At 37.7% G+C, this 16,293-nt stretch overlaps 1 protein-coding gene across 18 annotated transcripts in view; it reads left to right on the forward strand.

The window, feature by feature from the left end:
- Window positions 1–16,293, forward strand: part of DOCK10 (dedicator of cytokinesis 10) — a 263,089-nt gene that overhangs the window by 135,083 nt on the left and 111,713 nt on the right. For all 18 annotated transcript variants that reach the window (XM_044751296.2, XM_070489634.1, XM_070489638.1 and 15 more), the window contains exon 4: window positions 7,046–7,128. In XM_044751296.2, coding sequence (XP_044607231.2) covers window positions 7,046–7,128 — 83 coding nt within the window. The remainder of the gene's footprint in view (window positions 1–7,045; window positions 7,129–16,293) is intronic.

Consider the following 16,293-nt stretch of genomic DNA (forward strand, 5'->3'; position numbering starts at 1 on the left):
CCTTTGTACATTATACAAATTGTTTGAATCTCATAAGTAAAATAATGTGCACTCAAACTTACCCAGAAATAAGAATAAGTCTTTCAATAAATGATTCAGGAGGGTGTTTTTTTGCATCTATGAATAAATTAAGTAAAAATGGATACTGTTTTCTGATTATGAATCGTTGGGCCCCAAATGAATGATTCTAACTCATTCATTTAGACTGAAGCACAGTAAGCATGGTTTTTCTCACTCTACATGCACAATTTAAACTACTGGAAGATACTGGAGAAAACTCAACTATAAAAATCTCTCCAGATTAAAAAAAGAAGTTACAATCCTTTCCTAATAAAATTTGTGCAAATACAAAGATTGTTGTTTTTGTTTTGAAGAATGTGGCTCTTAATTCACCAAAGAAGGTCTTCATGGAGGACTTTTCACTTCAAGTATACTTTTTAAAAGTAAATTTACAAGTAATGTGGTATTTATTATGCTAGTTTAAGGATTTAAGGGAAAAATGATCTCAAAATCTTTATTGGCCTATATTTCTCCTGCTCATATTTATATGTATGATTTTATTTCTATCATGGCCAGAACAAAATGGATCACCTAATTTTTTTTTACACTAAATATATAACACTAAAGATAATAAACATATGAAAGTTGACTAAGGTAAATTCAAACGCATTTATTTTTTAGTGGCATTAGGATAAAATGTATGTGGAAAACACTGATGAAAACAAAATGATTTTGTGTTTCACATTAATGAACCTGAAGAAATTTATTTTCTAGTCACCAAAATCCCTAGAGTAATAGCCTTGTTTCCAGATATGCAAAACTCTTCTAATTCTGAATTGGCCTCCTCTTCTCCACAATAAAAATGGTGCTGTAATGTTTGGTGCTAAATGAAAGAAAATACAGAAGTACGAGTCAGAGACACTGGAGCGGAAGACTCAAGACGAACCCACTTTAAATTTGAACCTAAAATTTCAGTTGCATTGAGCTACAACCCAGATTTTATGCCTTACATGAGAAAAAATGATTAGATCATAGTATTACCAAGCGTTTTTAGTACCATCCACTGTTGATGTCCTGACAGATTACTTGTGAGATCTACCTGTGAAATTAGAGGGATGGTCCCAGGTCAGGCACAGGTGTGATTTACGAAAGTCTAATTTTACAGTTTGTTCAGCTGCCTTAATACAACACATTATGAAAAGACAAACCAAATATTATGATTCAATTTAGAATCAACAAAGATAAAGGGAAATATTGGCAACAGATGTTAGATCAGGGCCTATCTTCCTCACACACACAAAAAAAGAATACATAGTGTGATCCAATTAAAGAAAAAAAATGTTTTCAGTGCCTTTTCTCTTTTTCTCTAAAATATCGAAATATTGAGTAACCACATGTTCTGGTTTGCAGGAATAGTCTCATGATCTACCTGTTGACCTGGCTAATAGCATCTTCTTTCACTTGTGTCTCAGTGTGGACAATAAGTTATCCAGCTACCCTTTCAATTCATAACTTGCCTAAATTCACTTAATTTCATGATGCTTAATTTTCAACATTCATCCAATGCCATAATTCTGAACTTTATAAAGAATGGCATGAATATGAAAATTACCACCATCATTTTACAAATCCAGAATTAATCCTAGTGATGACTAACAGCCAAAATGAACACCCTTTGTGGTTGCATAAATCTTTCTGGCAAGAAAGTATCATGTAATTAAATAAACCTCTATAGCCAGAAAGAAAAATAATTTTACATCTAAAAAGCCATCTGTAACCTGCTTCTTACTCTGTAGCCAGAATCTAATAATCAGCCCTTTTAAGAGATGGACAAATTATGTTGCCAAACCCAAATTGCTGTTTGAGGTGTGTAACATGATTTGAATTGATTCTGATAATTCTCTAAAGAGGAGAGGAAAGGGAAAAAAGTGAAATATTCTCTTTACAGTGTTTTAGAGTGCCCTTTACAATTGCCCAATCTTTTCTAAAACGTTTAGATTTTTAGAACTTCCAAAGTGTCCTGTTTAGTTATTTCTAAAGGAAAAAGGGTATAGAAGATTCATTCATTCAACAAGTATATATTGAATACCCACTATAACTAAAACCCGATGCTGGAGTGGATGTGCACCCTGCTGTTTTAAAAGGCTGTGTCTATTTAAGTGAGAACTGGAGGGTAATCCCAGTTACCAGAGTCCACTGGATGAAGCTAGGACCCTAGTGCTTTCAGTTCTTAGGCAAACAGCACAACAAGGACCGAGCCACATTGTCACTCAAGTATAATGATGGATTTCAGGGCCCCCTCTAGAGATTCTGATTCAGTTACTCTCTTGTGGAACCTAGGAACATGCGTTTTAATCAGCAACCCCAAATAATTCATGGACACAACACAATTCAGGAAACACTATCCTAATGTCATGGAAACCTTCGACCATGTTGACTTTGCTCAGCTTCGTTTGCATCTAAACATAGAACAGGCAGAGAAGGCAAGGATAAAGACTGAACAAGCAAATATAATAAATGAATAAAATGTGAATCAGGGCATTGCTGTTGGAAAAACTAACCAGCCCAGCAAACTTTTGCTGGACATTCACAGTTGTCACTTTTGAAGTAGACTGTGGCAGCATCGCTTTTAAAGGAAAGAGGAGTTGGTATTATAGGAAACTAGTGCTGTGGGCTAGGTAGTTAGTAAGGGAAAATGGAGCCTGTGCCTTATGGTAACAAGAAGAGTTGTAGCTTGTGACTTTGAATTTGCAACAGGTCATTTCAGCTTCATTTGGGGACAAAGAGGAGTTGTAGTCATAATTATAATAGTTCTTAATGATCTTCTTAGAGTGACTGTGTGGGCTGGAACAAAGAATAGAGAACAATTTTCTATCGTAACATTTCCAAAATGCCATAACTATGTAGGAGAAACGTTCATGTGTTTGTAAAATGCACTGGCTTTCTCAGAATCAGAGAAATCACAAATTTAGAAGGATTCTTAAGGGTCATGTTGTCCAACCCTAATCTTCATCCACCCACCACCAGATACATAAAGCGTAACAAACAAATTCAGAAGGAATTTGGCTAAAACAGAACTCTTTGATAATCAGAGCTAATATATCTGTCCAAAACTATATTTTTATAAATCAAGAAAGAGGTTGTTATTATCAACTATTGTGAATGTGAATTATAGATTGAGTCAAACTTGCTGGGAAAACTGATTTTTTTTAAAGCAAGTATTTATTAAGTACTTACCCTGTGCTAGGTGCTTTACAGGAATTTTCTTATTTGATCCTAAGGAAGTTGGTATTCTTTAGGCAGATAAAGAAATTTAGATATATTAAGTTACTTAATCGGGATCCCAAAGCTAATACCAAGTTCAAAACTAGGTCTGTCTGACTCCAAGACAAAAACAGAAACACCAAACGAAACATCTGGAATGATGGTCAGATGTGCTAAAAAAAGAAAAAGTCTGTAATCATCAAACACTTCATAAATTAGCTGAACGGACTTTTAGAGTCAGACAAATCCAGGTTGAAATCCTGCTTCTCTCCTATGTGGGGTCTTGAACAAACATCTGAGGCTCTCCCTGCCTCTGAGATCTATAAAAGGGGAATAATAAAATCTCATGAGTGTCTGTTGATTATATATAAAGATTGTAAGATTATTACATCTGTAAATTATTGTAAGATTGTATGTAAAAAAATTGTAAGATTTTATGCACCTAGCAGTACAGTATCTGACAAGCGCTTGCCATTCCAAAAAAAAGAGAGAGAGTTCTTTACTAAACTGTACTAAAATAAGAAAGTACCACTTTGATCTTTGGTCAGTTGAACTCAGAATTAACATATCTCAGATTCGCTTACGCCTGTGGCTTATTGTGAATATCGTGTGTAATATGCATGAGAATACATCTTTATCATGGGTAAACGTAGATACTATCCATAGGAAGAAAGGGCAATGAGTAAATCAATGTATCTTTGTCCCATTAAAACTTCCAGATTAGGAAGTGTATAGATAGATATTATGGTACAAAAATTTCTAATCCAGTCTAATATTCTGAATGTTCAATAGCTAAATCTGAGATCCTAATAAATAAAATGATTTGACCAAAATCATGTTGGAAGTCAGTACTAGTTCCAGAAGAAGAATAAAGGTCTGTTGCTCCTGGTTCAGGGGTGGACCCTCCATTTGTATTTTTCTTATAAAGAATACGGATTGGTTTGGCAATGTTTTATCAAGACTCTTCAAAATATTCTGAGTACTCCATCCTAAGAAAATAATCCAAAATGGGATGGACTTAGGGGAAGATGGAAGGACCAAATGCATGAGGAAAAATCCTGAAGCATGTTTTTCTACAATGGCGCAAAATTTGACGTAGCCATAATAACTGCTAACTCTGTCCTTTTCTATAAGTCTTTGCTCAAATGTCATCTTCTTCTCTGTAATACCCACCCTAACCATTCTACTTAAATTGGCCCACTTTCTCCAACTCTATCCATCCACCTTTCTGTGCTTTATTTTTAATGACATTGACCTTTTTTTAATATATTGCACAATTTACTCATTTTTATGTTTATTGACCAGCTCTTCCCAAGGGCACAAGTTTCAAGAGGGCATGAATTTTTGTCCCGTATTCACTGATGTATTCGCATCACCTACAGCATCACCGGGCACACAGTAAGGGTTCAGTAATGTCTGTTGAATGAATTAATGAATGAAGGATCTCTAAGACAGGGAGACAGTTAGTAAATTAGGGTATGATATTTTATTCTACTTATTTAAAGTGGTCATAAAATTTAGAAAGCAAATGTAAAAATCTCTAGAATATACCATTAAGTGAATAAACAACATTCAAATTCAAATATATACTTGAAGGGGAACTACATAAAACTATGTACCAGAAAAAAGGATTGAAAGAGAATGCAATAGGGAGTGAGTTTTATGCTTTTTGTTTTCCATTTGAAAATATGTTTTATTTTATTTGAGCATTACAGCAAGATATAGAGAAAGGAAAGTAAGTGAGAAGGATGAGAAAGAACTATAATCAGAATGTTCTGTCTCCACGGTGTGGGATGCCAACAACCTACGTGTTCCTTGCCTGAATCCCCAGCATCTTTAGGATAAAGAAGATGTGGTGTATATATATATATGTGTGTGTGGGTGTGTGTGTGTGTTTGTGTATATATACATACAATGGAATACTACTCAGCCATAAAAAAGATGAACTCATGCCATTTGTGACAAGATGGATGGACCTTGAGGGTATTATGCTAAGTGAAATGTCAGACAAAGACAAATACCATTTGATTTCACTCATATGTAGAAGATAAACAAACACATGGATAAGAACAGATTAGTGGTTACCAGAGGGGAAGTCGGGGTACAAAAGGGGTAAAGAGGCACACGTGTATGGTGACTGATGGAAACTGGACTGTTGGTGGTGAGCATGATGCAGTCTATACAGAAGCCGAAATATAATGTACACCTGAAATTTACCCAATGTGCCCTCAATAAAATAATGAAAAAATAATAAAATAAAATAAAATAAAATGAAGAAGGAACTTTTTAACCAAGCAGCATATTAGGTCTCAGTTTTCCTCTTATTTCCAGAAACATGTGATTTGCAGAATTGGCTCAAAGTTAAGAAATTTAACTTTAGCTAAATATTCAGTTCTGTTCACATTCCTCTTCTCTGTCCCTTCCAGTCTTTACAGATCTCCTGAAGTCCCTTTTACTGTTCTTATCTATGTCTGTTTGTCTTGTTGCTGTTTGTTTTTAAACTCTTCTTACGTTCTCTCTGCCACCATCCTCCTACTCCCATCTTTGTCCCAGTCTCACACACTGTTTAGCCTTGGGTCCCCGGTTTGTGTGTGGGTGCTTCCCTGAACAAACAAAGCTACGGTGCTGAGAAAGTTCAAGGCCAGAAAGATCCACAGCAGCTGTGGGCTCCTAACCCCTCCCCGCTCTCCCTGTCCTTCGCGTGCATCCTGAGCCAGGTGCAGGCACCGTGTGTTCTCCACCAACCTTTGCACTTCGCCCTCTGGGCCCATCCCTCCCACGTTCTGTTTCCGCAGAGACGGTGCCAGTGCTTTCTTTGCAGCAACATTTCTGCATCTTGAATTATACTCTTACAAAGAGATCTTGCCTGTCCCCTTCTTGGTTACAAAGATAATCACAGGTCTTTATTTCCTATGTTGCAGTAAGTTTATTTCTGATTTTTTCCACTAGTGCTAGAGGACAAGATCTCCTTAGATTCCTAATGTTAGCTGTTGAATCCCCAGATTCATGTAATTTTACAATCAAAAAGAATCTTAAAAGCCAGGTAGTGAAATCCCCATTACCACTCCACGATCAGTACAGTGCTAGGAGCATAGTAGGTGTTTGGGAAATATTTTGCCATCAGTAAATACTGTAAAATCAGCCACCATGTACCACTTTAAGATTATTATTTTGTATTATTAACTTTGTTTTTAAAAAAGTTTTTGGTCATCTTTTATTCACATATATTTATAAAATCGATGAATAATCAGGGAGAAGGTTGGACCTTAGAAGGCAAAGAGGTAAAACTGGAAAAATGATTTCAACTTCACAACGGGGTTGACATAAAGAGGAAAAGGAAAGTTACTGATGCAAAAACAAGAAGAAATGGCTAAAATTATGATTAAAGGATTACATATAAATAATAAAGTCTTTAACTACTGAAAAGTGTTAAATAATGGAAGGGGTGCCAAGGAAAGCTGAAAAATGGCAACACTTGATGTTAGCAACATATCCGGTGTGATTCACTGCATGATTAAATTAGGCTTTCCTTGATGGAGTAAAATAGAATAAATATGTTAAGTGGTTTCTCCCCCAAGAGTCTGGGAAAAGTTAGATTTCCATTTCGCTGGAAAATGGGAAATAATTATAATGAGCAAGCCCCTTACCTACCTTAAAATCATTAACATATATACCTTAACGCCACTCCAGAGATTATGAGACTGTATGCATGGTACTTTTGGCCAGCACAGCTGATTTTTTTAATGATAATATTTTAATTGTCACCTTTTTTTTCTTTCAGGCTTGTAAATTTTACAGTTCCCAGTGGTATGTCGTAAACTACAAGTATGAACATTATTCTGGAGACATCCGACAGTTACCCCGGTAAGAACCTATTACGAGTACTCCTTGTGTTCTTCCATATGTAAAATATGTCCTCTGTTTAATTTCTGCCATTGTTCATGAATATATGTACATTAATCTAGTGTCAAGGTATATTTTACAAAATTTAAAAATGAGTCACAACAGAAGATTTTGTTCAACAGTCTATTGGGGGTGAGATATGTATATATACTCACTTAGCTTTTGAACAATGTTTTAAAGTATCATGATATCATTCTTTTGTGAGCTATCCTTTTGGTAGCGGATAGAAGAGGATTAGAAAAGTATAATTTGGACCAAAAAATTTTTCTGATCGTATGCTGTATGTAGCATTCAGGTTTCCCGCTGGTTTCATGTATTTGCATGCTGGGATATCAAAATAAACAAGCTCCGCAGAAGTGATGTATGTCTAAGAAGAGCAAAAAGGGAAAAATAGATAATTTTTTTCTGGACTCTGGGGAGATAAAGCCTTTAGGACGAGGTGACTTTGTTCTGCACCTACTCAAATGTCACCTTCACAGAGAAGCTCACCTGACCTGAACTAAAGCAGTGATTTATTCTGCGTCTGTGTCCCCCACTAAAGAAATAACCCCCAAAGGGCAGGGACTTTTCCTTGCAGAATCCCCTACAGGCTTAGGAGAATGCCTAGCGCATAGTGGGTATGCAATAATTACTTAATGAATAAGTAATCTGAGTGCATGGCAAATTTTAAGTGTAATATTCGCGGATTTAGGATTACAGTTGCTCAAAGAACTGTGATAAACTGGAACACATTGGTTCATCCATCTAAAATGATGCAAATAATCCAGAAAAACGCTTAGAACAATCAAACGTTAAGTTTTTATTAACGCTCTCCTCACGTGAAACATTGAAATGATACGTTGCATCTAACTCTTTAGTAGACACATGGTTCCGATTTGGGCACCACTTTCCAAGATTTCCCGTGTCCCCAGAAACATCTTTTCCAGATGTGGATAGCTGGAAGTGCTGCTTCAGCTCCTGAATGCAGAATTTGAAGGAAGACTTGTGGAATAGCTCTGAGACGGTGACATTTGAGCTCAGATCTGAAGGAACAGTGGCCACCAGCTTTGTGATCTTGGAAAAAGGGCTCCCAGAGGAAACAGCAAGGGCAGCGGCCCTGAGGTGGGAACCAGCAGGGTCACTTGAGCAGAATGATAATCAGGAAGGCTGGAACTGAGGCTTGAAAGGGAGCAGTGAGATGAAACCGTGGAACTGGGCGGCGGACCTTCTGGGATACGGTCCCGGATAAGAGCATGGATTTTATCCTCATTGCAACAGAAACCTGTGGAAATTTTAACCTAGAGTGTGGCGTGATCTGCTTTACCTCTTGAAAAGATCATTTGATCTACTCTATGGAGAATGGGATTGTAGTGATGAGAATGGAAAAACAAAGAGGGAAAGAGGCCATTTATTTTGGGGTTGCACTACTGTAAAGAGCACAACAATGTTCCTCCGAAACAACAAATCTTTTTTCAAAACAGTGAACATTTACTTTTAGCAAATCTTTGAACAGACCTTTAACCTCTGGGCACTCTTAAGAGAGAACCTCCTGTAACTTCGCTTTGGGAAGGTCCCATTACACCATAGAGCTTCGTGAGTGATTACGACATTCAGAATGTCTGGGTGTCAGTGACACCCTTTTGTAGGTGCAATTGACCAGCAAAGCGTTTTTTAACATCGGGACTTCCTGTTTCTGAAAATAGTTCTGAGAAGTGGTTACGACTTGGGAGCTGTGTCCACACAGTTGGAAGACGGCATATAAAGTAAGAGAGTGTAGAGAGCAGTATTTCACTACTTTTTGGCATAAATGCCTTCCCACTGCCTTTAGGTCTGTTGAAATCTTTACTGGCTTTATCCCCAAACACTGTTTAACTTTTCTTATATTCATGATGCCATAAAGGCAAAAAGTAAATAAAAGATTTCACATTCACAGTATTCTTCCTCTATTAAAACAATAGAGAAAGCAGCTCCAGTAAGAACAGATTCGGGATCTCATTGTTGAATTGGAATTCTCATAGAGCATGGGAAGAAAGCTCACGAGAAGAAATGAGAAAGTAACTGAAATGTTGTTGAGAATTTCCCTTACTTTAACCAAAAGAAGTGGAAGTTGATACCAAGAAGGGGAAGAGTAAGACTGCCACAGAGTAAGAAACGTTGATGAACTATATTCAAAATGAAAATCAGAATTCTAGACTATAATCCTCTAACATAGCCCCTGAAATAATGAAGGCTGTCACACTGAATAGCAAAATTATTTTTTTAATGATTTTTACAAAGCTAAGCACTCCCCACTAACGACTACCCATATTTGGGTCACTGGTGGAAACAGATGATTTACTCGGGCCATCTGGTGCTGTTAGAAGTAAATCATTTTCATCCCTCCTGGGTTAGAAGAATTCTGCTATGTCTGCTACCAACTTAAACTGATCATTTCTTTTTATGGGTTGCTGAGGCTGCACAATAAAACCTGGCAACTACGGAAAAGTGAAAAAAGAGGTGTGTGTTTATCTCCCTCTTTTTACTTCTTTAAACTTAAAATTGTGTTACTATTGACTCTTGAGAACCCCACTTTTGGGGCCGACCCCTTGGCTGAGCAGTTAAGTTCGCACACTCTGCTTCAGCAGCATGGTGTTCGCCAGTTTGGATTTTAGGCACGGACCTACACACTGCTCATCCAGCCATGCTGTGGCAGCAACTCACATAGAAGAATTAGAATGACCTAACTAGGATATACAACTAGGTATTGCGGCTTTGGGGAGAAAAAAAAAGAATGGCACTTTTTTTAGTGTGTATTCATGGGAAGATACTGGAGAGAGACATTATTTCAGGCTAGAATGTAAAGTTTAAAGCCTTCACACATTAGGAATAAAAATCAACACTGAACTTGGGGTTCCCAGGAAACACGAAATATAGGATGCCAAGATATACCAAACCACATCTGGTTTGATATAAAGAAGAAAATTTCATATTTTGTGACTGAAGAGCAAATAAAATGTAACCAGTTTAGCTGAATTAAAAGAGAATAATTTTTTTTTAATTTTATTGAGGTCACATTGGTTTATAACATTATGTAAATTTCAAGTGTACATCATTCTGTTTTGCCTCCTATATAGACTGCATGGTGTTCACCACCAAAGTCTAGTTTCCATCCATCGCCATATACATGTGCCCCTTTACCCCTTTCACCCACCCCCCACCTGCTCCCCCTCTAGTAACCACCAATCCTGTCTCCATATCTAAGCATTTGTTTGTAAAACAAAACCACACATCTATGGATAGCTAATTTTTGACAAAGGAGCCAAGGCTGTATGATTCCACAGTAACGTTTTTTAATAAAAAAACATTTCCGGAGTGTCAAGAGTGAGCCAGAATGTGCTAGGTGCCATATGTATATTATCTCATTTAACATGTGTAACCCCATGGAGTAGGAACTGTTATCCCCATCCTGTAAAGGAAATTCAGACACTGAAAGGGCTAGTAACTTGCCCCAACCTCACAGGTATAACTCATGGGGCACTCAGGCATCCCCACATCTCTTCTATGGACAAAGGAGGTAATTTGGATGTAGAAATGAGACATGAGACTGCCCAGAAATGACAACTCAAGTTGGGTTCAAACACCACAGGGTAAAGTCCCTTCTGAGCCCCTATCTCAGGATCCTAAAGGCTCTTAGAGACCACACATGCTCCTGGGGGAAGAATTTTAAAGTCAGTAGGCAGAGGTGCTTATCTTTTAATGTTCTCAAACATTTAATGTCCCCCAAAAGAGAGAACAGTCATAGCTAATGGCCCTGCAGACATGAGACTGAATGGTAATGATGGCTACTTGAAGGCAGGAAGGTTGTGCCTGGGAGGCCAGTGGGAACAGATTGGGAAAGCAGAGTCCTCTGTAGCCCCCAGGCCTCAGCAGTGGTCTAAATGCTGTCTACTATCAGAGCCTTTCTTACATGACTGACCTCCCCTCCTATCTCTCTCTCTCTCCCTCCCTCTGCTCCACCGCCAGCAGCCTTCCACTCCTGGATACCTCAATCTTGGCCCTTCCTCAAGACCTTTGCTCTCACCATTCAGTGAGCCAGAATGATTTTTCTCCAAATCACCAATCTTAAGTTGAGAATCTTCTCATTCTCAACTTAAATGACCATCTGTAACCACCCTTCTAAACCTGGCCTCTGCATCCCGACCCAGAGCACGGTTTTCTCTTCCCCTCTTTAATTTTCTTCACAACCATTTCCACCCAGGGAAATTATCTTATTTGTGATTAATTAGCAGTTATCTCCTCCCTTAGAATGCAAGCTTCCTCAGTTTGGGGATTTATTTTCTGATACATGGTTGGCATTATGGCAGGTTTTCTGTGTGACAAGTATTGTCTGGGAACTGGATCATTTAGAGGTGAAGAAGAATGGCCTCCAAGAATTGAGATAGCTCTCAACTCACATGGAATTTGATCAAGCAAACTCAGAATTGAGAAAAGCCAGCAATGAAAGGGCACGCCCACATTCACCCACCCCCCGCCACAGATATGACCTTAATTGACACTCACTGGTCTGCACATTTTTTTTTTAATGAACAATAAGGTCAGCGTGAATATGGCTAGGGACTCATGGTGTTGGTGAAGCTTTGCTATGGACCTCATTGGTCTTATCTGTCTCTCATATCTTCTGAGCTATTTTTGAATCAGAATACTTAAGTGAACTGAAGAGGAAAGTTTCAAGAAAATTTGATTTTATGAAAGAGTTTGGAGACTTCACAAGTTGTAATATAGTATATTATAGAATAGCTATCTAAGTATTAAATGCCACATTTGGGAAATTCTTTAAAGATTTTTCAGCATTTGTATGACACTTCCTTCTTTCTTTTCTAAATCATTTGTCCTTAAAAATATCAGGGAAAGGAGCCAGGCCCGTGGCCAAGTGATTAAAATTCCATGCGCTCTGCTTCAGCAGCCGGGGTTTGCGGGTTCAGATCCCAGGTGCGGACCTACTCCAATTGTCAACCATGCTGTGGAGGCATCTCACATGCAAAATAGAGGAGGATTGGCACAGATGATGGCTGAGGGCTAATATTCCTCACTAAGAAAAAAAATATATATATATATATCTGCGGAAAATAGTTGAGAAATCCTTATTCAACATTTTCTTTGAGAATAGTTTATATATATTTTTGTACATTTTTTGATTTTCCTTAGTATAAAAAAAAGTCAGTCTAGGAGACACGTCAGTTTTGGTCACTCTTTGGATAATTCTTTCAACGCTTTTTAAAATTTTTTCTATATATTTTATTCAGATTTTCAAACATGCAAAAAGGTTGGAAGACTTGTACAATGAACACCCATATTCTCATCATCTAAAAAGTATCTTTTACATTTTGCTCTGTTTATTTTATCACATTACCCGTCCATCCATCCACCCATCCCTCTAGCCATCCATCAATCCATCTTATTTTTGATCATTTCAAAGTGAGTTTAAAATATCAACACACTGTCCACTGGCTTTCTAAATACTTTAGAATGCATACCATTTACTAGAGATATATGTGTTTACAGTTTGCATTTTTCTCTGTTGAGGGAAACTTTACAAAGAAACACACAAATTGTATATGAACCATTCCATGACTTTTGACCATACGCACATCTGTGCAATTCAAACCCCTATTGAGATATGGAATATAATTATCACCCTTAAAGAGTTCATTGCTACCCTTTCCTGGCCAATCATCACCCCTAAAGACAACCTCTGCTCTCATTTTCTTCACCACAGCTTAGTATTACTGGTCCTAGAACTTGATAATATTGGAATCGCGCCATGTGTATTCCTGTGTTTCCAGCTTCTTTGACTCAGCATAGTGTCTTTGGGTAAGATCCATGTTGTTGTATGGATCAGTAGCTCCTTTTCTTTTCTGAGTAACATTCCTTTGGGTGCATCTACTATAGTTTGTTTGGCCATTCTCCTACTGATGGACAGTATTTCGAGCTGAGTTTTGCATAAGTCACATTAAATCCATGGACTTTTGTGAAACTTTGGCCATAATGTATTGGCTTTCTCAGTGGTTATTTCCCCTTCTCTACTGGGAGATTTGTGGAAGAACCCTCACAAGTATTTAGGCTTATACATTGAGATTCATGAAAACCGTACTTTGTTTCTTTAATTCTCTGTTCATGTACCATTGCTAGTTTGAAAGGCTGTTCCTTCTCTCCTTTTTTATAAGTTTATGAGTATCTTTGTGGAAGTGAGAGTTAGACTGCAGAACATGGCCACTATTGTGATCCATAATTATCAAGAATAAATGCCTATAAAGTTATTCTTTTGTAATAAAGAGAAGAAAGGATAAGCATGCTGGCAGGAGAGGACAGAATAAGGAATTCAGAAACAAATCGAATTGTACCAAGGTCAAGGACAGACTGACGGGAAATGACTAGCATATAGCATTGGGCCACCCCTGAGCCAAATATTGACATCACATGGTCGAATTTGTCTTTGCTGCCTCTTCCTCAATTTTCCCTACTCATTCCTTTATCTTTCACTTGGAATGTTTCCTTAACACTCCCTTTACTGCCCTTGTCATCATTTTAAGAATTCTGGAACACTCTGTATTCCCTCCTCTGCATGCAAAATACTTCGAGTAATTGCTCTGAAATCAGCCATTTGAACCTGCCTGTGAATCTCAGGCAATGTGGCACTTTTCTCGGGAGGAGGGGGGTAGGAGGGGTTGTATTTAAAAGCTTTACTTTGTCAATCAAATGAAAAAGTAAAAGGGACTGCTTCTTGTTCAAGGAATGCCAAGATGTTGTTAAGCAGACAAGGAATATTTTGGGTGGGCTAGGAAGAATTTCCCAGTCGTCCGAAAATAACGCCATGTGGTCTGCTACTTGCTCCGCCTTCACCTAAAGTTGACCCTAACCAAAAGAAGCAGGACAGGTTAATGTCAGTGGCAACTGGCACAGATAAGCTTGAGTATCTCTAAGGCTCTGCAAGAAGGAGAAAGAGCTGTGGGTACACCAGGGTCCTTTGGAAGAGAAAAATCACTGCAATCTTACTTAACATGCTTATTAAAGATAACTTGGATTAACTTATCTTAAATACAGGAAGTAGCATTTCAGAAATAAGGCTCCTGATCCCATCTCTTCCACCATGTGCTGATGTGAATAACTGTCACGGATTTCGTTTTCTTCTTGGCAAAATAGCAAGATTAGACTAGACTGTGGAATCCCAGTATTTGTGTACAAATGTCTGATTACACACATATATAATTTAATAAAAAGCAACATGCTGCGTAGTCCATATTTAGACTTCACTACAAAATTTCTTCTACCTTGGTATATATTTTTAACTTCTTTGTTGTTTATTGTTTTAATATGTTTTTGAAATTTGGAATAATACATACTCATGCAAGTGAATTTATATTACTTATGACATCAATAAACAAATATTCATTGAGCACTGCCCATGTGCCAGAACCATGTGATGGGGTAAACCTTGAAATGCACATTTCCGACCACTCTTCTTTCAAGCCTCTGGCTTTTAAATATGGCTGTTACCATTTGCAGCCTTACTTATCTGTGGATCTTGAGATTTCATACCAAGACTGTGCAACCAAAGCAAAATAGAGAAATAAATTGGAACTAGAACTGAAATGAGACTTTAGATATCATCTTTAATACTCAATATCAAGTACTGTGTACCCTAGACTAGCTTTATTTTTCTTAGCTGTTGATTTTGGTAGCAAGTAACTTTCTTAATTTGAATTTATGAGATAAATTCACAATAGTAAGATACTTTTTAAAAATCTGTTTAAAACCTTAGGGGTGCCTCTTAGATTTTGATCACCAAAAATTTGTTCTACAGCTAAAAAAGAACATCACCAAGATGCCTTACTTCCGTGATACCCTTGTTCACTTTGTCTATCATTGATTCAATCAGGGAATGCATATTGAGCATCTCTACAATAGGAAGGGAAAAAGCTCAGGGAAGTGTAGATGGGACTTTGTTAGAGTCCTTGGCTTTCAGAAATGTGTAATCTGATGGAGGGTGAAGACAAGTGCACAAATAGCGGAATCAGGGAATCTCGTAAGAGACATATACCCAGCTTCTACGGGGAGAGAGCCTTCATTCTGTAGAGTCTAGGGTGCATTCAGGGAAACAATTTGGGGGCACAAACTCTTATCAGGTTACAATGGAAGATTACTCAGCCTTAAAAAGGAATGAACTTCTCATACATTCTGCAACATGAATGAACCTTGAAGACGTTATGCTGAATGAAATAAGCCAGACACAAAAAGACAAACATTGCTTGATTCCACTTATACGAGGTGTCCAGAATAGTCAAATACTTAGAAACAGAAAGTAGAATAATAGTTACCAAGGGGCTGTGGGGAGGGAGCAATAGGAAGTTTTTATTTAATGGGTACAGAGTTTCTGTTTGGGAATGAAAAAGGTCTGGAGATAGACAGTGGCGATGGTTGCACAACAATGTGAATGTTCTTAATTCCACTGAGCTGCACACTTAAAAATGGTTAAAATTGTAACTCTTCTGTTGTGTGTATTTTACCACAATAGGAAAAAAAACCTTTTATCAGGTATGGAGAATGTGGTTCTGATCTCAGGCTTCCGGTAGTTTAACAGTGAAGACAATGTTCTTTCTGTGCTCTTGCGTTCCCTGCGTGAACTGGGAATGGGCATTTGCATGACTTTCAGAGGGAGGGTAAAGAATATTTTGAGTCCATTTGAATCCATTGTATCCCTATGTGAATGCACAGTCTGGCAATTTGATGCATACTTAAGTGTAAAGAGTCCTTGGTCATTCACCTTCCTGTCTGGGATACCATCAATATGGGAAATGATTTGTGATGTGAATACTGTATGTACTACTGGGCTTTTTTTTAATCAATAGTCAGATTCTTAGGTTGCTTCTATATAATATAAGTTATCCCAAAGAAAACGAACATTCCATACAAATTCCACATGTAAGACTTTCTAGCAAGCTATCAAGGAATGCCTGAAGCTTGGATGGTCTTATCCGATTTCCATTCAGCCATGAAGTACGATAGGATCAAGCCAAAGAAAGTTTATTTTTGTCTTATTTTACCATTTATAGAGCCAGGTGTACGCTCTTGCTCCTCTGGGCTCGTCGGTGATGCTATGATGTAGAGGTG

The sequence above is a fragment of the Equus asinus genome, chromosome 19, assembly GCF_041296235.1.
Source record: "Equus asinus isolate D_3611 breed Donkey chromosome 19, EquAss-T2T_v2, whole genome shotgun sequence".
In the NCBI taxonomy this organism is placed as follows: domain Eukaryota; kingdom Metazoa; phylum Chordata; class Mammalia; order Perissodactyla; family Equidae; genus Equus; species Equus asinus.